The following is a 24233-nucleotide window of genomic DNA, read 5'->3' on the forward strand; positions in this document are numbered from 1 at the left end:
AATATGAGTAACGCACATTCTGAACTTTCACATTTGTTTGTTACATTATACATATTGATGTGTAAGGTCCGAATGATCAACTTTGTAATTAGTTGTTATAATCAATAGGTCTATTCATTTTTGTACATAGAGAAGGACTACCCTTTTTGTACCTAGAGAAGGACAACATAGAAAAAAAGGCTTTGCATTCTCCAAGTGGTTGATCTTAGTGTGCCAGCCGCTGCTTCATTTCGTATAATGATAACACTTTCCCTTTCTTCGCGCTCCGCCCCCCTGTATAGTAAGGGGAATTTAGGTTGCACGACTTTTTCTTATTGATCTATTTTCTCTGACTTGACTCAGCTTGACCTACTTGACTCAGCGATTAGAGTATCGCTTTCATACGGCAAAAGCCATTGGTTCGAATCTAATAGTAGGTAAAACCAGTCGAAACCCCTGTTTTTGCCAGCATGACAGCAACCACTGACTGGCAGCAATGAGTCAACTAAATGAACAAAGCATCGGTTGCTTCTACTTGTGGCATTCTTCAATCGCCTTACTTAGCACGTTGTTGAGAATGAATCTCACATTGATGGGAGGAGGGACCTTGCATGGGCTTATAAGAGATTAGGCTACTCCCCATATGGCCAATAGGTTTTACGGTGGAACCTCAACTATCTTCATGGTATCAGGGCAGGTTGTCCCACTTGTGAAGCCAAACAGCCACACGCGCTCCACGTCACATGTTGTGTTGTTCACGTGTTAAGCTTGAAAATTTGCTACATGTGAGAGGCGTGTTAAGAATGAATCTCACATTGATGGGATGAGGGGCCTTGCATAGGTTTATAAGAAGTCGGACTACTTCCCATATTGCTAATAATTTTAAAGTGGAACCCCAACTTTCTTTGTGGTAATGATCACCTATGTAAGTGATGAATATATATATATATATATATATATATATATATATATATATATCTATACACACACACACACACACACACATATATATATATATACACATACACACACACACACACACACACACACACACATATATATATATATATACACACACATGTATATGCAGGCCCTTTAACAAGAGGGATCCCCATTTTTTTTTTTTAAAATGGGGACACCCTTTTGACCGTTGAATTGGCTTTAATGAAATTGTGTGGTTGAGATTAAATCACAGGCCACACAATCTCAACCACACAATTTCATTAAAGTCAAATCCAACGGTCAAGAGGGTGTTCCCATTTTTTTAGAAAAATGGGGATCCCTCTTGTTAAAGGATTCCATATATATATATATATATACATACATACATACATACATACATACACACATGATGGTGAACTTGTGGGTATATATGTTTTAGAGAGAATGTGCTTTAAGAGAAAATGCACACACATCATATAAATGGTCTCTTTATAATTAAGTAGCTCCAAGGTTTAATTGGAGAGGCTGGTAGAGTGTAGTTGGAGGAGCTCTGTCAAACGATGCTAGCTTTTCTCCATCATGTAAACCAATATTAGGTGCTTGATGTTATCTGGTTAAAGTGTGCTTGTTGTGGGAAATTTTTAGGTTGTTGCTTGAAATGAAATCGAAACAAAGCTAACCAGCTAAAGCCAAACCAAAAATGTATATTTCTCTTGCACAAGGCATTAGTTACTAATCATTCGCTTATTATGAAGATAATATAGTAATATTTCTTATTTTACAAACGGGTTGGCTAGCTTGTAACTTAATATATTTTTTATAGGGTAAAAGACTGTTTACTACCCTCATGTTTCATGGTTTTCAACATTTAGTACATCAAGTTTTTTTCGTCTCAGATTCATACCTAAAGTGTAAATTTTGGGACAGTCTCATACATCCGTTAGTCAAACTGTTAAGTCTCCCGTTAACTGTGACATGGCGCATTGACTGGGCGCCACGTGTCATTCATGTTTTTTTTTTCTTTTCTTTTCTTCTTCTTTCTTCTTCCTTCTTCTTCTTCCTCTGACTGCAACTTTGTTTTTCTTCCTCCTTCTCCTTCTCCTTCTTCCTTCTTCCTTCTTCCTTCCCCTTCCTCCCCTTCTTCCTTCTTCTTCCTTCTCCTTCTCCTTCTTCTTCTTCTTCCTCCGAATCTAGGGAAGTTTTTTTTTTCTTCTCCTTCCTCCTTCTTCCTTCCTTCCTCTTCTTCTTCTTCTTCCTTCGAATCTGCCCAGATTCAGTTTTTTTTTTTCTTCTTTCTTCTTCTTCCTCTTTCTTCCTTCTCCTTCCTCCTTCTTCCTTCCTCTTCTACCTCTTCTTCTTCCTCCGAATCTGCCCAGATTCAGTTTTTTTTTTTTTTTTCTTCTTTCTTCTTTCTTCTTTCTTTTAGAGGTCGCACTTAGTGCAATGGCAAGTGCCTTCGCCCATGAGCGGTAGGTCTCGGGTTCGAGACTTGGGAGCAGCCTCTCCATAAATGGGGGTAAGGCTAGCCGACATTCACCTCTCCCAGACCCTGCGTAAAGCGGGAGCCTTGTGCACTGGGTACGACCTTTTTTTCTTCTTTCTTCTTCTTCCTCCTTCTTCCTCTTCTTCCCCCGACTGCAACTTTTTTTTTTCTTCCTCCTTCTTCTCCTTCTTCCTTCCTCCTTCTTCCTTCACCCTCTTCCTTCTTCTTCTTCCCCCGAATCTGGGGAAGATGAAGGTTTTTTTTTTTTTTTTTTAAGGAAGAAGAAGGAAGAAGGAGAAGGAGGAAGAAAAAAAAAAGTTGCAGTCGGAGGAAGAAGAAGAAGAAGAAGAAGAAGAAGAAGAAGAAGAAAAAGAAAAAAAAATGAATCTGGGCAGATGAGGAGGAAGAAGAAGAAGAAGAAAAAAAAAATTCCCCAGATTCGGAGGAAGAAGAAGAAGAAGGAGAAGGAGAAGGAGAAGGAAGAAGAAGGAAGAAGGGGAAGAAGGGGAAGGAGGAAGGAGGAAGGAAGGAGGAGGAAGAAAAAAAAAGTTGCAGTCGGATGAAGAAGAAGAAGGAAGAAGAAAGAAGAAGGAAAGAAAAAAAAAGAAAAAAAAAACGTAGATAACACATGGCGCCCAGTCAGTGAGCTACGTTATAGTTAACGGGAAACTTAACAGTTTGACTAACGGATGTATGAGACTGTCCCAAAATTTACACTTTAAGTATGAATCTAAGACGAAAAAAACTTGATGTACTAAATGTTGAAAACCACGAAACATGAGGATAGTAAACAGTCTTTTACCCTTTTTTTATATATAATACTAAACTATTTTGAGGAGTGCAAGGATTAAGCATGTACGCGCAAGTAAAAAAATGTGAAAGGACAAGTCCCACATCAGGCAAACTCTAACCAGATAACATAAGGAGTTGAGCCACTCTCCATATTGCTAATTGGTTTTTATGGAGAAACCTCAACTTCCTTCATAGTATCAGAGCACATGTTGACCCACGTATGAAGCTCAATGGCCACATGTTCTCCACATAACCCAATTTGGGTTGTCCAGGTGTTTCACTTGAAATTTCACCCCAAGTGAGATGGCGTGTGAGAATGTGAATAGAAAAAGTCCCACATCCTTGACCTTGCAAGGGTTTATAAGGAGTTGAACCAGTCCTTATGTTGCTAATTGATTTTATGATAAAACCTTAACTTCCACCAATATCATCTTGGCTATTCCTATTTTGTAAGTTCCACAAATATATATGGAATTAGCTTCACAATTTTATCAATTTCCAATCATTTTTTAATTCAATGGTTGTTGTCGACCTAAAGTTTATAATTGATATTGTAATGTTTTACAGTCGAATAATTGATATTATTGTAGGTTCAAATATAATCAAAGCCATGCCATGATATAATTGAAGTTATGTCACAAAATTAGACAAACGTATCTCATAAGTTGTGGCGAATTCTAAATTCTTTGCATGCACTCGCTTAGGAATATCCGTAACGCATGAGATGCTTTTTCTTATGTTATGTAGCTAATGGTGATCACAAGATTCTTGCTATTCGTACTTGGAATTCTTCCTTTTTCTTTTCAATTGTCAACAAACTCTTTTACGATTCAGTGTGGTTGTTGGGTGGCTTAGAGGGTTTGCGGTTGAGATTGTTTTTCATGTAAAACAAAATCAAAGCCAAAAATAAAGCCAGAACCATAACCACCCAAGCCTTAACCTTCCACAACCACCTACGCAAAGGGGTGGCTTCTATTCTCTCTCGTCTTCCTCTTTACCCTTTACCACATGAACGTGAACTTAAGAGAACAATGCAAAGAGAGGACAAAAGTGGTGTTTTTAGGTATGGCAACCGGCAAGTTGCATGCAACTAAAACATAAACATCTAGGATTTAAAATGATATGTAAGTATATAGTAAAGTACATGTACACGTGCATAGCCGACTTTGGCACGTGACTTGATGAATAATTGGGGTCTTTTTCTATTGATGAGGAAGTAGGGCTAGGGTATCAACTAATGTATACAATATATCAAGTGTGTAAGGGACTAGGTGGGTGAGGGAAGGTGGATTCACGTGACATCACCCCAAGAGACGACAGGTGGGAGAAGAATCTAGTTGGGATGTCAATTATCAATCCGGTTCGCAGTTGGAAAAGAACATTTTAATTTTCTACTTAATGAGTGTTAAGTAAAAGTAGTATAAATTTTGGTAGTAAGAAATTCAGAGAACATTTCCGACGTTTTCCATTGTTTTGATTTAAATACAAGCTACTTGCATTTGAAGGAACAAGAAACAAGTTTTAGTGGATGAAACTAAATTAAAAACGTCCGAAAACTAGAGAGAAATTGTTTAAGCCGATTAAAATGACAATCTAAATAATTGATCAAGTAGCTTAAAATATCCCAACTTTGAAGTTCTCAAATATTTTGGACTAATTAATCCAATCAAAGTAAAACTTATGTGTTCCCTGAGTTTAATTTATGAACTTTGTTTGAGAGTTGATATGACTTTTTTTTTTCAATGAAAATTTAAAATTATCAAAATCTAATGAGTAAAAACACTCTCAAATAAGCCTTCCGAAAGTATCTCTTTAGATTTTGTACTTGTACAACTTAAAAACAACCGATGAGGATCCTCTCTGGTCTTCTTTGTAAGAATCATAAGAATCCTCACATCCTATTCATTTATCTTACATCGTGCGGTCAGTTTTTGTTAGGTACTGTTTATGTTTAATTTTAAATAAAAAATTCAAAATGATTTCTAATCACACAATATACGATGAACAAATAGAATGTAATGATTCTTAAGATCCTCACAAAGAGAATCCGGATGAAATACAACAACTTTGATTTCAAAATCTATGTACTTCTAGCTGCTTCATTTTATTGCCAAAATGAAGTCCAATGAATGCAGGCTGTACATCTTATTTATAAAAATAAAAAAATAAAAAATAAAATCGTGATAAGCGCAGTGTTTCAAAAATAAAATTTAGCTAGCTATGGTACTAGCTTTGGCGCTCTTGGGCCTGAGTGTAGGTACGTATCTGTCTAGGTTAAAGTTTACTTATCACTTTGAGCATGAAATGACTAAGCATATGCATGAAAAATCATTGGGAACAGAACTCCCAGGATAAAGGAAACAAAGATTTTGGATTTGGGATTGTAATAAGGATTTGGTCAGTAAATAGATATGTTACCCGAAATACACACGTTTTGGATGGCAACATCAGACGAAAAGCATCCTCACATCACATGATAAATTAAAACCGCATGCTTTGCTGAGTTGCTACCGAAAGAAATCCATAACTTATTGCTTTTGGCACCAACATGCAAACGTCTTCAAAATGATCCTGTAAAACATCTCTCTATCAAACAGTTTTAGTTTTATGTCACTAAATACATGCCAAAAGAAGGTCACCACATATAGGACCCAAAAAAAAAAAAATATTCTATGGAGTTGTTTATTGAATCTGGAAGTTGTAAAGAAAATTATTGTAGCTATTTATTTTTGTCTCTAATTTACTGAAGGCATCCCCTTGCTTAAGACTCATTACTGTTGTAATAATATTTATTATATGGTTGTTCACTTTTATGTTAATATGTAATATGTAATTAGTAAATACCTTTTTTATATATAAATTCTAAGCCTATAAATAAGCACTTTAATGAGAAGGAAGACACCTAGATTTTCTCCTCCGAATCACTCTTTTTTTTTTTTTTTTTTTTTTTTTTTGGAGCTAGAGCCATCACGTGATTTAGAGTTTTCTTATACTCAACCATTGGACTTTACCATGTTCTAAGTTCTAAGTTGTTCGTTCTTCTTTCATACAAATTATTTTTTTAAGTGTTTATATAACATTTGAGATTTTACAGCACTTTCATATTGGAAATGAAAAACATGTATCTTGCATAAAAGTAAACTTTTATGCCAATTTGTTTGTTTTTGGATGTATGCTTGTTATAGTTTGATTCGATTTGAGGATTGTAGGCTGCAAACTCTTGGATAACTCTAATGCAGTGATTCAGCCAATTTGTGCACCTCTACTTGTTGATTTCCGTTTGTTGCAGTTAGCAATCTTTTCTTGTTTAATGTACAAATGGAACCTATTCTTTCACAATACATGAGTTTGTATCTTTTTTTTTTCTTTTTTTTCGTTTTCTTTCTACCGTATTTCTGCATGGGCATGGCATAATCGGTTAGCATAAAGAAATCAATTGTTTTTATTGCTATCCAATTGCTCAATCATATGAACCATATACCGATGCCAATATTGTATTCTTTTAAATTTCTGGTCATAATCGTCAGAATTCAGTTTTCATTGCGATCAGTTTAGTGTTTGACATCATGCATCTTAATACACCTAATTAATATGAATTTTATTTTTCAGTTTGCGGATTGTACGTGTCATTTACGCATTCTTCTATACAAATTGCTTCATCGAAATTGTATTATTTTGCTTCTTTATATTGCCTCCATCAATATATACAATTCATGTGCAACTAAAGGGATTTTTTTGTTGTTGCCATTTCTCTTCCATTATAATGTGCTTATATAATACAAGAGACCAGGACCAGAGAAGCTTATTGATACTCGATTCGGCCTTCGGTCCGCTGATCTATAATTTTTTTATCTGATGATGATACTATTGAACTAAATATGGTAAATACCAATATTAAACTAAACATGGTAAATACCAAAAATATATATGACAATATTTAGGAATTTCTTATATATTTATTAATCTCCAAAGTGGAGTATATATAGGAGTTACAATTGGTATTACATATGTACTTCACCAATGTGGGATAATAAACTACTATTTACACTCTAACTAATATATAACTCGCAACAGATACGAGGGCTTCTAGTCCCATTTATATAAGAGGCAAAATTCATATTCAAGCAATTGGAAGCATCTCTCATTGCATCTATAATCATGATGGATATATGAATATGTCATATTCGGTAGATTCAAACCTTTAGTATTTTTTTTCGACATTCATGAAAAATTATTTTTGTCCCTTTTCTAGGGAATGAACTTGTACATCCCAGATGACATATTATTGGAATGAATCGGAACCTAGAGTTTATTGATGCAAAAAAATTGAGGGCCTAAAGTTCCTCGAGTTTGAATTGTATAACCAAACCCAACGAAATTTTTTGTGAATGTACTTACGCTATTCCAATTAGGCATTGAGTATGATTCTGCAGCATACAAACAAAAAATTTGATGTATTTACAAAAGTCTTGATTTAAGACAAATGAAAAATAGTTAAGACAAATTGACATTTCTCCCATGAACTTTGAATTTGGTGGATATCAACCACTTTGAGATTCAGACTTGTTATTTGATACAAATGGAAAACCATTTTATTCCATTATTAGTGGTTGAGTTTATCTCCTACCTTGAGTTTACACGCAATTAGTGGTTGAGTTATCTCCCAATAGCTTGACTCTTCATTTTTATTTTATTTAGCATTTTTATTATGGTATTTTCAGTTTTGTTTATTTCGATTTTCTTATGCGACTGTAAATTTGCTAATTGAATTTATTATTATATCGAATTTATATATCGTTCAATTTATTTTTTCAAAGAAGCTCCAACATTTTCTTATGAAATGTATTGCACAATCATGGAAGTAATGTACACTAGTTATGAACCAGAAGTTCAATACCAAATAATGGCATGATTAACATGGCAATTCATGATCCACAATGATGTGTCAGATAATTACAAATCTGTAAGGACGTATTTTGAAGCCTCAGCATAGTGCATTGTGCACATTCTTGCAAGGATTGCTCACACGAAAAATTGGTCATTAGACCATCTAAGCAAAAATTGACCTTGGATCCCCATTTTCTTCTTGAGAATTTAAAAGTGTATTTATGAGCTTAATCAACATCTAATGGTGGACTACTTGACCAATGACCTAGATGTATCTACAAGACGATCATAATATTATTCGATTGCTATTATAAGCGTAATTCCTAGTTTTGTAGGTTATTTCATGCCATTTGGGATTACTTTTGAGCACACAATTTTTCATGGCTTACCACAAGCTTGCATCTTGATCACATGCATCATCATGATCATTTCGGTTGACGTTTATGTTCCAACCAACAAGTAATTGTGTACACACACAAAATGGTACAATTCATAAAAATTGGTGACACACCCCAACCCGGAATGTCCACCTGGACTCCAAATCGAGCTATGATGGCTGACACCGGGAGGGTGACGAAGCCATAAAATGTAGTGATGTGGAAAATATGAGTAAATTTAAATCTAAAAGTGACTAAATGCAAGAGTGTACATGTGAATGGGATTGAACCCAATTCACACGTGATGTCAGAGCATAAGTAAAATACAGTAAAAGTAGGGTAAGGATTATACCATCAAAGGTAATCTCTTATACCAAGATTTTCCAAGAATCCTCATTGATGCGAGAGCTTAGCTACTAAAACCTGGAGGGGCGAAAAATAAGATTGAGTGGGCCTAAAAATAAAGCTTTGTAAAACCTTTTCGAAAACATAATAACCCCTCGCCATAAAACAAGTAGAGTTTCCAAATATAACATACTACGTATAGTATGAAAACACTTACCGCAAAATAGCAATATTTCAGAAGTACAATAAATCATAATATTTAACCTATAAAACATGTAAGAGCCGGTAATCATAATATCTCGCATAAACGAACATATAATATCGGGTGCTCATTGACATATGCTAACACACGAGTTCATGCAGAGTTATTCTGACATGAACAAGACTAGGTGTAATAATGATGCTTTACTACTACACTCACGTGAAGACTTGCCCTATGTGCATCACATACGAGTCCTAATTGCCTATAGCAATCTAGGATATGACTGGCACCTACAATGGATCTAAAGTGAGCGTACGGTGCGATGTGAACATACACGTGAAGCCTGGCCCTGACCCGAGTGAGTACTGACACCAGTGTAACACATGATGAGCAGATAATCCAAATACAATCATGCAATAGTAAATTGATAATTCATGTCGACATAATACTATTTAATAAAATATTAATCATGACCATAATTAAATAAAGCATTCTTGAGCATCCCGTACGATTTAGGATAATTTCGTAAATTCCGTCATTTCGCTAATTCTGTAAACGTTAGTCTAATCTAGGTATACATAGAAAATTCTTTATTAACTATATAAATGGAAACTAAATAAATATATAATATTTAAAAGCAAAGACCCACTCACAGTTACTTGCAATGTCACATCTTTCAAGCTAGGAAAACTGGAGTCTCCAATAGTAATCACACCTAAGTATAATATTGGTACTCATTAGTAAAACTCAACCGAAACAACTACATTTGGAAAACGGAGAGCGACTTTAGAATCAGAGCGTCGAAATATGCTAAGAGGTCTCCGACAAAATTTATAAAAAGTCAACGGTCAACCAAAAAGTCAATTGAGCCGCTAAAGCAGTTAACTACGTTAAGACTTTGAAATTTCACTAAATGGGTGTCAAAAATGGACTTGAGGCATCAAATTAACCTAGGAGAGTTTCCTAGAAAATTTCAAAAAAATCAATAAAAGTCAACGAACGATCAACAGTTAACTTTAACGGAATACCCTCCAAAATCTGAAATGGATCTTAGTCGAATCCGGATTAGGGTAAACGGGTTTTTTTTTTCGGGTCGAGTTAACCCGGTTTGAATTGCAGTCGCCGGATTGAAGAAGAAGAAAGCCAAAATCACATAGGCTGCGTTCAGCCTCAATACTCAACCAAAATCAATGTTCTACTTGTCAAAATGAAGGAAGAATAAGGAACGAGATTATACCAAAATCACATCAAAGCAAGGTCGAATGACGACTTGAAAATGGTCTGAAAACTCTTCAGTTCTTCGCCGAAAAATGGTAGATCTCCATAACTTCGAATCTGCACCCAACATTGCCAAAACATAAATGCAAGGTCATTAACATCTCCAAAACAAAAGGAACAGATTACTCACACTCTTGCAACATACCTTGGTTGAACTCGAGAACTCTCCAGGAAACATGGCATCGACGATAACGCTCATGTTTTGTTTCTGCACAGTGTGCACAAACGGTGAGAAAATAGAAAACAAACGATGGAGAGAGAGACATGGCGCTGCGATGGCCCGAGAACTCGCCCAAGTGGCGACGGTGATGTATGGCTTGGTGGTGGTTCGATGTTGTCGCACCCTTTAAGTGTTTGCTGAGGAAAAAGGGAGAGAGATGAGAATTTGAGAGATGAAAGTGTGGTAAGGTGGCAAAAGATGAGAGGTCCAAGAGATTTGAAAGGGGACATGAAAACAAGGGAAAAGTGGCCCCACGTGACTCACAAAACAAGACACAAAATATCTCTAAACATGAAATTACCAATTTGCCCTAGGTATTCGATGATTAGTAAAATTTTAACCGTAACTCCGATTTTTATTTTTCTTGCACCCATGAATTCGTACCATTGAGAACTACAAGACATCGGTAAAATAATAGCTCATATGTGTCACAAAATGATGGTCAACGAAAGTCAACAATCTCGCTTCAAGGGCATTTTGGTCAATTCACACTTTTAAAATTAATAAAGCCGTAAAATTAGGGACGGGTTGTTACAATTGGGATTCAAGTTTATCTTTCTTTTTCATTGTGCTCATATTTGCCGCATTTTTAGCGGCTTGTGACTTTTGATGAGACAATTCTTCACGTCGTTATGGAGAAGAAATGACAATTTCAAGAACACGTGAATCAACATTGATACATCAACTCTTGTCTTATAAGTGATGTAGATTAATTTGCTGCATGCCTAAAGCGTGACATATATATACACACACATATAGATTTTAAACTTTGAACTCTCTATAAGTGGAGATTAATAAAGTTCAACCCCTAATGGAAAATAACTTTCCATAGGAGGGTATGATCCAATTCTCTAAGTAATTCATCTTAAGATGTTTGACCTGAATGTGACAATGGAAGATAAGCATTGCACCCAAGTAATGAAATACTTAAAAATTAAGCCTGGGCATGTGGATGAAATTGTCCGATCACAAATTGATGATACTTGATAATTTTTATTATAGTAGCTACTCACATTATCAAGGCCTATTCAAACATATTTTACCATTAATGTCGGCAAAGTAAAGGGATGGCCAAATTGGAAAGAGGCAAATTTCATTTTTAAAAGGCATTGAAAAACATGGAACAAGGGAACCGATAATTTAAACCCCAAAAGTTATTCTTGAGTGTATGCGATGAAGTCAAATAAAATCACCATGGTATAACGCTTCTTGGTAGAGATAGTCTACTATTGTAAGCACAACCATATTTCTATAAGTAAAATGTTATTTTAAACTTGGGACTCATAGCATGTGGAGATTGCATACTACTTGAGATTTTAAAATTTCTACATCTCTCTCGAAGCAATTTCATAAAGAATAGAAAATGCCATGAATTTCTTATTTATAGATTTCAATTTATGAGCATAAAGCTCAATATTATGTACTCAATACCTATTCTAGATAAGTTTGGTATAAATTACCTCAATGACTACTTTTGTTTGTTCGAACTAAAATTATATTGTAGCAACATACTTTTGAAAGAGTTAAAGAGTTATGGTAAAACTATTGGAAAGTCTATAAAGTTATTTGTGTATATGGGTGTATTCGCCATGAAGTTTAATAAAATGCTTGTATATTTCAATGTGTCTATTCCTTTGGTATTTATCTAATCTTTGCAAGAATATAAAAAGACTATTGTCATTCAATCTCGATAACTTCCATACTTCCCAAAATCAAGTCTAATTATTTTCAAATTTGTGAATGATGATCAGCCGAACATAGGCTTACCATCATTAGGAGGAGACAATTAAAGTTATTCATCAAGGGGAGTCTTCAACAATATGCTATAATGGACATATAAGCGTGTTGTGCTCTTTTCCCTTCGACCAGATTATTAATACACTGGATTTTTCCTGTCAAGGTTTTAGTAAGGAAACATTGTGTTCGTCCAACACTTTATCAATGTTTTCTAAATTGTGCTCGATTTTTCTCCTTCACTTTGATTTTGTCCCACTGGATTTTCCAAGCAAGATTTTATCGAGGCAACTACCATTGATTGATGAACATCCAAGGGGGAGTGTTATAAATGATATTTCTTATGTGGTTGTTCACTTCCGGTCGATATGTAATATGAAATTAGTTAAGACCTTTTCTATGTAAATCTTAAGCCTATAAATAGACACTCTAACGAGAAGGAAGACATTTGAATTTCCTCCTTCTAATCACTCTTTCGTTTCTCTCTTATTCCCTTTGTCTATATTATTGCCAACAATTAAATATTTTTAAATTCATGTATTAATTAAAAGGGTGTAATTATGCACGGAACTTACTCAAAATGTCATTAGTAATTATCCATCAATCGTTGAAAAATAGATTCACGGGTTTTCCTTAGCTTGTTGTTGAGGCCCAAAACACATGCAAAGGTGCAGAATCAAGAAAGAAAAATTTACAATCATGCCACACTATAGTTATTAAGTCGGACATTTATATAAATCACGCCATGCCCATGCAAATCCATGCATATTTATCACACCACGTCTTATCATGCTAATCACTATTCACGCTAAAGTAAGCCCAAGGCACACGCCCGAGGCTTGTTAAGTGAATTGTGGTGTGGATGGTTAAGGAAGATTGTTGGGCCTTCATGGAACCAAGATTATAGAAGACTTTGGGTTGCTTGGGAGCCCAAAGATCCAAGTTCATAACCCTTGTAATCCACGTGGGCAAGCCTGAGAGAAAATCAAATTTAGTGTTGATTATTTATTTTATTTTCTTAAAGATTCAAAACTTTATTTATTATGATTTTAAATAAAAAATATGAAGAGTCATATTCATTAGAGAAGTCATGTCTTTTATTAAGGGGTATGTAGAGTTTTATAAATAGCGAACTCCTCAAACAGAACAAAAACGTTAACATAGATTCAAAAGTCTTCCTTCTCTCCCTACTATAGTACTCATATATAATCCTTATTATCTTCCTACTCATCTTGATCATCAATGGGCAATTGATCCTTACATGGCATCCCGTCTACCGTAATCGTGCTTATGGAATAGACACTCTGTGAGATTCAAGTGTTGTATCTTGGAGTTGTATATAGCCGTTATAACCGGCACGTAGGGAGGCGTCTACGGCTTTAGGACAGTGACAACACGCCTCTCTTGATATCACAGGCCATATCATTCTTTACCTTTTCCTCTTTTACTGCTTTATTTATTGATATATGTGTTTGATGCATTTGGGTATTATCTAATTGATTGAATTTACATGTGCATTATGATCATAATCATTTATATTATCCTACATTAAGTTTCCCTTTTCCCTAGAAAACTAACCTAACTTGGTTAGGAATGAACCAAGCCCTAATCCTTAAAGTTAAATGAAAGCCTAGCAAACAGGCATTTAATGAAGTGAGAAGCTGATTTTCCCTTCCTAGCTCACGTAGAAAACCAACACACGAAAGCTAAGAGGCGCATTACCAAAAGTAACGCATGTGGAAGGCTAACCCCGGAAAGCAGTGCCTTGTGAAGAAAGCATGATACGGTTTTCAAGAGGTAGTAGCACCTAGCTATCTTGCACCAAAATGGAAGTGGTAGAAGAACTAGGGAGAAAGGGGAGAGAAGACCAAGCCACAATTAGAGATTCCTTAGGAATCCTAGAACGGAATCATTCAACTACAAATATAGGTCATAAGCCTTAGAGAAAGGGATTCATGAGAACACAAAGCCTCAAAGCCTATAGAGCATCACACCTGTAACCATGGAGTTTTTTCATGGTTTTTCTCTGTATATCCCAGCTTCAGAAGCCTTGTTACCACCCCAGGAAACCCAAATTATCCAATCTAGAACACTACACTACACAACCAAGCAAACTCTCTCTCTCATGCAAAACTAATAAACTTCTAGCTTCCACAACATGTCTCATTTGCGCAAACCATTATTTGCTTAATCATGCTATCTTCGAGTCATTGATCCAACCGGTATATTTCTTAAGCCATACTAATTCTTTCGAGATATTTCGGGACTTGATACGAAACCGAACCAAGGAAGACAAGCGGACGTTCTCAAAGCCCAAGTCCACTTTGACCTAAGAGTCCCCCAACACTTGTATAAGCACCACCATCACTATAAGTCATCGCAATTTCAAATCTAATGATAACTGTCATCATTGATCATGGAGGGGATTTTACTGGTTTTCCTTTGCTCATGAACTCATCCTCAAACTCGTGATTTCTCATCCATGATCAATGATGACATTTAAGATAACGGTGGAGCTGAAATCTCACGATGGTTTACAGTAATGGTGCTGCTTATACTATTCAATTTGTGTTCAGTGGAAAGTTTCCCAAATCAAAATAATAATAAGGCTGAATCTTAAAAATGTAATGGAATTTGCCTTTTGACATTTGATATTGGTTATGAAGTCGAAATAATGAAGTAAGAGTATATTTACATATATGAAATCAAAATAAGGGACAACCTCGTTGTAAAGAATTAGAGTGAGGAAGTAGGGGAATGCATATTTCCTTTAAAGTGTGTACCATTTTTTTCAGAAATCAGAATAATAAACAAGGCTAAACTCCAACAAAGTGTTTAAATGAAATTAGAACTAATAAGATTATTGAATGCCCTTGCACAAAACAAATTTGACTTTTCATCTTTAAAAATGAGAGGCCCGTTTTGGTTGGTTGTAAAAATTGAAGTTGATTTCGATTCACCCTTTTCTATTTCCTACCTCCTCCTACGAATAAGTAATGGCATTCCCTACCTAGGTCACGAAATCCGTAACTTGCAGAGTGTATTAATCTAGTGCACAAACTAATGTTTTACTCAAATTTTGCTTTTAAGTATAACGCAACATGTAATTCAGATTAATAATTTGACAACATAAAATATAAAATATAGTACATCAGATAATACTACTCTTTAGTTTTTACACCAAAAAGGATAAAGCACAGATAACGTCTGTGAAGATCAAAGGTCACGCCAAAAGAGTAGTGGAAATTGCCATCTTGACATTGTCAATCCCATAAAGCGGTTAAGTGTGATTTTCAGACCCAAAATTACCCAACTTCCCTTGATCCCAACCTCTCGCACGTGCCAGCCATCCTTTGCGTGCACGCTTTCCTTATTTATTATTATTATTTTTTTTTTATAACAATAGCATTAGTAAGTTAAATTGTTAATTATTAGAGAGGAGAATATCGATGGGGATCGAACCTGCATTAGGATGCATAAACATCATTGCTTTCCTTATTAATAAACACAATATATTTCTCTCTTCCTTGGAATAACAACTTATATAATACAAATTCGTCGTTACGGTGACATCTCGTACTAATAACACAAGAACACTAAAAAAAATAATACATATCCTTTGCCTTGTGTGCGTCCATGCCATACAAGTTCTTCTCCGACTTTCTTCTTCATCTTCTTCTTCCCTCTGCCTTGTGCGCATCCATCTCTCTCTCTCTCTCTCTCTTACTATGGCTGGGTTATTAATGCATTGGTCTCACTCAAAGTGACCAAAATGCTCCTGCCAAACGAATGAGCTTTGCCTACGCAACATAATGATTGGCATGGGTATCACGGTCATTTGGACAATCAAAGGATGGTGGTAGTTTCGATCATTGAGATGACTTTCTACTCACCTTATCTTATTTTATTCCGTAGTTTGCGTTGGTTTCCAAAAGGACCCCCATAAAATGACAATAGTAGCCGACATCTGAAAAGGGTATATTGTCATTTCACAATGCAAAAATAACATAATATTTCCCTTTTTAAGTGGAGAAATTTTAATTACTAAAACGAAAAGAAAAAAATGATTCAAACGTGAGTTCAATAGAACATATTATCTTAACAAATTGCCTTACTCTACAGATTTGTCTACAATACTTATATTTATTTTGTGCAATAACCATCTTGATTGTATTAAATACATATATTCACATAAATAATATTAAATACATGAAAATATTATAATCATTTCCTAATATACATTAAAAATATTAAAAATATAACTAAGTTTTAAAGAAATAATCAAATTTCATATACCGATGACATAACAATCAAATATTGCATATATATTAATAAGATATTAAGGATATAAAGATCAGATATTGGCTACAAAATAATCATATTTTGACAAAGGGGTTCAAATATCAATAATATTTTGAAAAGTTAATTATCACAGTTTTTTTTTTTTAGGGTAACAAAAAAAACTGAGATAATTAATTTTTCAAAATATTATTGATATTTGAGCCCTTTTTTCAAAATTGAATTTGAAAAATAATTATTTTGACCAATTTCTCGAATTTTAGCACACTCATGAGGCCATGACTTCCATTTTTTTATTGGACGAAAGTAGCCTCAACCATTACATTTCAAATGGAGGACATTAGGGTCATTGGAAACAAAAGTCTATAAATTAAGTTTCATCCTTTTTCCAAATTTGTTTGATATGTAATGATATTCTTTTAATGATTTTAAAAAGTTTTAGGCGAATAGAAGCATAAATAAATATATATAATACTGGTGTGGAAAAGAATAGGAGCTGATGAAGTAGAAGAATAGCGACCGCTTCTCTTTCTCTTTTTGTTTGTTGCTCTCCCAAAGAAAGCCACCATTTTATTTTTATATTTGCAGACAAAACACTCCCTCTCTTGCTACCGCCTCTTTTTTTCGGAAGGGTTGAAGGTGATTGCAAAAACACTCGCTGCAAAGAGCAAAAAAGGAGAAAGAGAAAGACAGACGACAGACAGAGCGACAACACAAACAAGTGTGAGAGGGAGAGAGGAATTCAAGAAGCTTTCAATACCACAGAAGGGAAAACGATGTCTCTGAGAGCTTTACATCCTTTCATACTGTGCAACTCCTAGAGGTATATATATATTATATATGTGCATATAAATATACTAGATGATGATGATGGTGATGAACAAATCCGAAAATGATAAAAGTACAGATGAAAAGAGAAAACAAAAATTAAAGAAGAACACCACCAACAAAGAGTAGTAGTAGTACTAACCATTTCATCATTCCCTTCTCCTCTCTCTCTCTCTCTATTACTATATATATTGTTTATAATAATTCTTCTCTTATTTCTATATTTAATCAGCTTCATGAATTAATGAGTACTCAAAGTACTCTTCCATGATGGGTATTGTTTGTTTTTTGCGTGTGTCTCACCGATCCATTCTGAATTGAACAGTAAATCAAGTGTGAAAAGAGAGGGAAGTGAGTACGAAGGCAACAAGGTGAAGAAGAGAGAAAGAGAGAAATATGATGAGGAAGAAGATCAGTACTAGTTTTATAATATGGGCATAGCAACTTTACCCCAACTCCCACCACCGCCACCAAAGGGAAATCTTCATCACCACCACCACTCAATTGATTCAGAAAACTACTACAATCCTCTTAATTCTATGTCCCAAGACTACCACCAAGGCATCTTTACCTTCTCCAATGGCTTCGAGAGATCTGCTATGACAAGCCACCAAGAACAACAGCGGCAGCAACAACACCACTTGGCACAGCAGATCCGGAGGGAAAAGCTGAGGGTGCAAGGCTTCGAAACCCCTGCCCCGTCGCCACTTGTTGGCCTAGACGAGGAAGAATCCAGTGGCCTCCCAGCATATGAAACCGCCGGCATGTTGTCTGAGATGTTCAATTACCCTCCAGGCAGCGGCCCTGCTGGGGCTGCCGAACTACTAGGGCATCCAATGTCAACCAACTATCGGATGATGCCTCAGCCGCAGCAGACTGCTGCCGTGTCTGCTGCGGCCGACTGGTACGGAAGAGTGGGTGGTGGTGGGCTGGGACCATTGGGAGATTTAAAAAATCAGCACCATCCCCAGATTTCAACAATTAATGCAGACTCAGCGGCAGCCATGCAGCTTTTCCTAATGAACCCATCACAACCAAGATCGCCTTCTCCTCCTCCTTCTCACACCACTTCTTCCACCCTTCACATGTTGCTTCCAAACCCATCCACCACCACCACCAATTCACTCCAAGGGTTTGCCGCCGCGTCCGGAGGAGCGGCTTTTGGTCAATTCACTTGGGTTCCTGAGAGTCATCAAGGCCATGAAGAAGGAGGCAATACCGCTGGCGGCGGTGGTGAAATTGGTGGGGTTGTGGAAGGCCAAGGACTTTCATTGTCTCTATCAACTTCTTTGCAGCACTTGGAGGCAGCAAAAGCTAACGAATTCGGGATGGGATCAGAGAGTGCTAGTAGCTTATTGTATTATAATAATCAAGGAGATCATCAACATCAAGGGTCTAATACTCAATACAAGAATTTGGTTTCCTACCATCATCAGGCATTGCATAGTTTGCAGCAAGGTGGCGTTGTAGGCGGTCATCATGTCGGTTTCGGGTCGTCGTCATCATCGTTCGGAGTTGTGAACGTGTTGAGGAACTCCAAGTATGTGAAGGCTGCCCAAGAATTGTTGGAAGAGTTTTGCAGTGTAGGGAGGGGTCAGCTCAAGAAGAGCAAGTTTGGTGGTAGTACTAGTGGTAGGCATAACACCACCACAAACCCTAGTTCCAATCCAGCTGGCACTAGTGGCAGCGGCGGTGGTACCTCTTCATCTTTATCAAAGGATGTGCCTCCGTTATCAGCCGCTGATAGGATTGAACATCAACGAAGGAAAGTCAAACTACTGTCCATGCTTGATGAGGCATGTAATCTCTCTCTCTCTTCAAAGACTTCTCCTTTTTTATTGAAGACCTCATTGTTTTTTTTTTTTCCTCCCGAGTCAGCGGGACAAACACAGAAAATTCCGGCCACTTACAATTATTTATTAAAATGATAATATATTACACTGGTCAAAATAGGATTGGTGCTAGCTTTATGCTAGTGTACATTTTGGATTTATGTTTAATTAGGATCGAGGAAAAAGTGAAAAACTACTACTTATAGGTAAGTATGTGCCTAGCAATAACCAACATTATTTTGATCGGGCAGACCATTAATCAATCAATCAATCAATCATATGGTTTATACTTAGCTTCATATCATCATATTACGTATAGGAAGATATTTATGTATGTGAGTGCCTCTCTGGGTTATGATCATACCGTACATAGTAATTTTTCGAGGAAGCCATTGGTATTATAACTTAATTAATTAATTGACCCTGTTTTTATTTTTTTTTTATATCAAAAAGTGTGTAAGTTTTGTATATGTAAATAATATTTTTATAGTTGGAATTAACAATCATTTTTTTGCCGTACCACTAATTTGATATATGCATTTGTTCTCTTCTTTAATAAAGATAAAAAAAAACATCCTTCTCAAAAAAAAAAAAAATTGTAGCTTAATTATAATACTCTGAAAATAAGAAGACCAACTCTCTCTCTCTCTCTCATTTGATATGACTGTTACACTCTCATTTCTTATGTTTTAATTTTCTCGTACTCAACTTTTCTTGTTTTAGTCACCTTCTTGTTTTCTTTTGTTACACTTTGTAACTACCTTCTCTAATCTAACATGATCTAGACTTCTTATCTGCTTCTAAAGTTGCTTAGTTACTATCAACATGCATGTTGCCTTCTTTGGTCAAAACCTTTTGTTGGTTGAGGAGGAAGATTAATTAACCATGAAAATTGATCTTTAAATTAAGTCGCATATTATACATGATTTAATTTATTTCTGTTTGTTTTTGTTTTTGTTTATGTTTATTTCAAGCCATCAAGTCACTCCAACTTCTTAAAAATGTGAACATTTAAGGCCTCAAGAGATTGTGACTTGCTAGTAACTCCGACATTTGCATTTAATACGTACATGTATAGTTAATGTCGATTACATGTGCATGGTTGCAGGTGGATCGAAGGTACAATCACTACTGCGAACAAATGCAGATGGTGGTAAACGCATTCGATCTGGTGATGGGTTTCGGAGCGGCGGTGCCGTACACAGCCTTAGCTCAAAAGGCCATGTCAAGACATTTTCGGTGCCTAAAGGACACGATCACGGCACAGTTGAAGCACAGCTGTGAGCTACTTGGAGAGAAAGATGGTGCAGGAACCTCAGGAATAACCAAAGGAGAGACCCCAAGGCTGAAGCTTCTAGAGCAAAGCCTAAGACAGCAAAGAGCATTTCATCAAATGGGCATGATGGAACAAGAAGCTTGGAGGCCCCAACGGGGCCTGCCGGAACGCTCAGTCAACATCTTGAGAGCCTGGCTTTTTGAGCATTTTCTTCACCCGTGCGTTGCCTTTCACCATACTCTTTTAGCTTTACTTGCTTATTATGATATATAGTTTATGAAAATGACCGTCATCAACTATTACTTAGGAAACTCTTATTTCAAAGCACACTATCAAGTTAACAGCCTATCAAAGTTAAAAATGATATTTAAGCACACGCAAAATGACTACAATTGTTGATATATATGTTTTAAAATAGAGGTGTGCGCTCTCATCATGTGTGTGGGACATGTCTGTATTAGATTTTGTGTCAACAATGTAATTAGTATATGTGTCTAGTTATCGACACTCTCTATATATGATAAGACAACGCTTTACATAGTAAATTTTTTAGCTGTCATTTAGACTATTGATCATGTTGGTTTTTACTTATAATTACGTAACATAAATGTCTAGGTGAAAACATAAATATAGTAATGAAACATTACTTAAATTAGTCTAAGTAGTGTTTTGTTTTGGTCGAAATTAGTCCAAGTAACGTAAGTCTTTTATTTATGATAGGTACTGATATCATTAACTAGTTAATTAATTAAGTCAAGCTACGTACAAGTCTGTTCTGATTACTGCTAAAAGTGCGTCGTAATTACTTGGGATGTTGTGTAGTCAGCCAAAAGCTGTGGAAAAGAAAATGCATTAATTCACTAAAGCTTCATCATGTCTTTCTCTCTCTCTTAGTAAAATACGAGAGAGAAAGAGAGGAGATTGTACAGTCGAAGATAGCTACTCTGTTAGGTCTAGTTGTTGTGGTGGCACAGGTCAAGCGCTGATGAGCTGAGCTAGGTAGCGATCGATCGGGACTGATATCTTCTTGTCTTAGATTCTCACGCCCATGCAGAGGGAAAAAAGAGAAATATTTTTTAATCTCATGTAGGCTTAGGGGTACAGAATGAGAAAGCAGACTATCTCTTTATACGGTTCAGGCAAGGACACTGATGTCATTTTCTTTTCTGGTCTCTTTCTCAGGTATCCAAGCGATGCTGATAAGCATCTGTTGGCTCGACAGACTGGACTATCCAGAAATCAGGTAATTATTTTAGTTTTGGCTTCATCTTGTGTGCGCGCGCGCGTATATATATATATATATATATATATATATATATAGGAAATTATTATTGGTATTTTAAAAATCTCAATTAACATATATATAGAATGTTATTTTTGAAATACTAATAACAATTTTCTATATATAAGTTAATATATACGTACGGTAAATGAACATTTAGGGACTATGTATTCACTATCCAAAACTCTTATATGGTTCATTGTTTCATTCATTTTTTCTTCAGTATCTGAGGGTCCTATACGTTAAATGCATTGTCCCTCTGGGATATTTACCATTTCGTTTTTGCTACTGTATAAAGGAAATCTTGCTAAGAAAGGGCTCCTGTGTTTGCATGAAGTTAAAGTCTATAATATATAGACTGTCGAGTTAACGAAAAAGAAGGAAATGATAGGTAGCTAGATAGAAAGACGAGATGGGATCATGGGAGGGAAGGGACCAGCAGTAGGTTCAGAAGAACTTACATGGGTTTGGATTTTATTTCTCTGGGTTTCTAATTAAGCTTTTCTGTTGAAGAAAGCCAATATGTTTTCTCTGCCCCTTTCTTTCTTCTTTTAACTTTTTTATTTGTTAAATTTCTTTCTTCTTTAACTTTGGATTCTTTTAGCTCCTTGACATAAAATCTGATAAGAGTGAAAACCAACCCCACACCTACAGACAATAAAAAAGAGTTGTGCGATGCAGGTACATAACAGATGAGACATGAGAGTTTGCAACTTTGATTCTCTCTCTCTCTCTCTCACTCACATCAAATGACACCTTCCCTACCACATCTTATCATTCAAGAACCTTAAGTTAAAAGACAAAATAAATGCTTCCACTTCAATGGGTCATAGCAAATCAAATCTATTCATAATATCTTTAATTAACTATGGCAAGTTCATCTATTGTTTCATCATTAGGTCTTTAAACATAGTAAGCTTTAGCAATGTTACTAAGTAGTGCCTTTTGCATTGATTATGTTTTTTCTTCACTTCAATGTGGTTTATTTGACAAAAAAAAATGTGGTTTTCATTGTTTGCTTGAAAAGCCAAAACATATTAGTTACAAAAATCTTAAAACATGTCATAATTTGGAGGTAGTTTTTATCTCACCTTTATAGAGAAAAACGATGATAACATGTGAAAATTTAGCACGTGATGAATAAATTTTTTTTGCCTAGATAGTCTATCAAAATAATTATTTTTTTTGCCAGATTGTCCATCAAACTTTGTGTTGTAATTTTACATGCTTGCTAAGTAACTAACCTAGATGCTTGGCCTTTAATCAAATCTTTTTCTTTAAAATAAAATTATTATTACTAAGGTGAGGGAGGTTCGAAACTATGACAATAAGTTAGAGGAGGTGGAGTTTCGAATTTATGATGCATGAGTGAAAACCCAACACTCTATCTCCTAAGACATTGGACCACATGCAGCCTTTAATCAAATCTTACTACAACATACAACAATACTTGTTATAATAAAATATGCATTTTTGGCATCATATATAGTGATCAATCAGTATTGGTAGTAGAACAACTTATATGAAATTAGTTCATTGCCATGTGACATCATGATTTAATAATACAATAATATGTGTTGAAAAACTTACACATGTCAATTTATTGAAACGGAACTGGACGTTGATAAACCCATCGTTTGACTTATAAAATCGAGAGACTGATTAATTGCATTAATAACGTTGATGCATGACCTTAATAATAAAGTGATTTGGTTTTGAATGCAGGTCTCAAATTGGTTCATAAATGCTAGGGTTCGATTGTGGAAACCCATGGTGGAAGAGATGTACCAGCAAGAAGCCAATGAAGAAGAAGTAGGAGGAGGAGGAGGAGGAGGAGCTGTTAGTGCAACAGCAGATCAAGAGAGAGAACGTAACAACAATGCTGGCTTCTCTGCACAAACTCCAACGCCTACAATGACAACTGCCACGACACCACCACCAACAACAAATTCGCCAACAGGCAAAAGATCCGATATCAATGCCTCTGAAAACGACTCTTCACTCATAGCAATCAATAGGCATCAGCAACAGCAGCAGCACCACCCCATGATGGCCACCACCACCTCCTCTGCGGTGGCGCCGCCTGCTTCCCAGTGCTTCACCGCCGCGGCTGCCGACGACACGTGTCGCAGCTATGGGACCACCTCGGGTAATGCAAATATTGCAGCTCATCATGATCATCCAAATAGTAGTAATATCGGTTCTTCTACGCTTACAAGCTTCGGGACCACCACGGCAGCTGGTGACGTGTCACTCACTCTAGGGCTCCGCCATGCTGGTGGTGGTGGTGGAAGCAATATGCCCGACAAGAATTCTTCTTCTTTCTCCATTAGGGACTTCGGGGGCTGTTAAGCAATTAATCAGCCACTTCTCTTCATTGAGTAATATATCAAACTTCTATAGACAACAGTAAAAAGAAAAGAAAAAACATCTTTAATTAGTTTCTTTATCTTTTTTTCAATATTCTTTTAATTTCA

At 35.9% G+C, this 24233-nt stretch overlaps 1 protein-coding gene across 1 annotated transcript; it reads left to right on the plus strand.

Moving 5' to 3' along the window:
• Nucleotides 1-17027: 17027 nt before the first annotated feature.
• Nucleotides 17028-24233, plus strand: LOC126602296 (BEL1-like homeodomain protein 2). Its single transcript, XM_050269126.1, has 5 exons — nt 17028-17361; nt 17692-19162; nt 20307-20692; nt 21657-21717; nt 23482-24233. Exons 2-5 carry the CDS (start codon nt 17798-17800, stop codon nt 24106-24108), a joined length of 2439 nt encoding a protein of 812 aa, XP_050125083.1. The 5' UTR covers nt 17028-17361; nt 17692-17797; the 3' UTR covers nt 24109-24233.

Source organism: Malus sylvestris, chromosome 15, assembly GCF_916048215.2.
Source record: "Malus sylvestris chromosome 15, drMalSylv7.2, whole genome shotgun sequence".
Classification (NCBI taxonomy): Eukaryota; Viridiplantae; Streptophyta; class Magnoliopsida; order Rosales; family Rosaceae; genus Malus; species Malus sylvestris.

Excerpts from the sequence above, each read along its gene's own strand:
- LOC126602296 (XM_050269126.1), top strand. The coding sequence starts at position 17,798 with ATGGGCATAGCAACTTTACCCCAACTCCCACCACCGCCACCAAAGGGA. Across the intron at positions 19,163-20,306 it reads TACTGTCCATGCTTGATGAG|GTGGATCGAAGGTACAATCA; the intron begins GCATGTAATCTC and ends GCATGGTTGCAG. Across the intron at positions 21,718-23,481 it reads CTGGACTATCCAGAAATCAG|GTCTCAAATTGGTTCATAAA; the intron begins GTAATTATTTTA and ends TTTTGAATGCAG.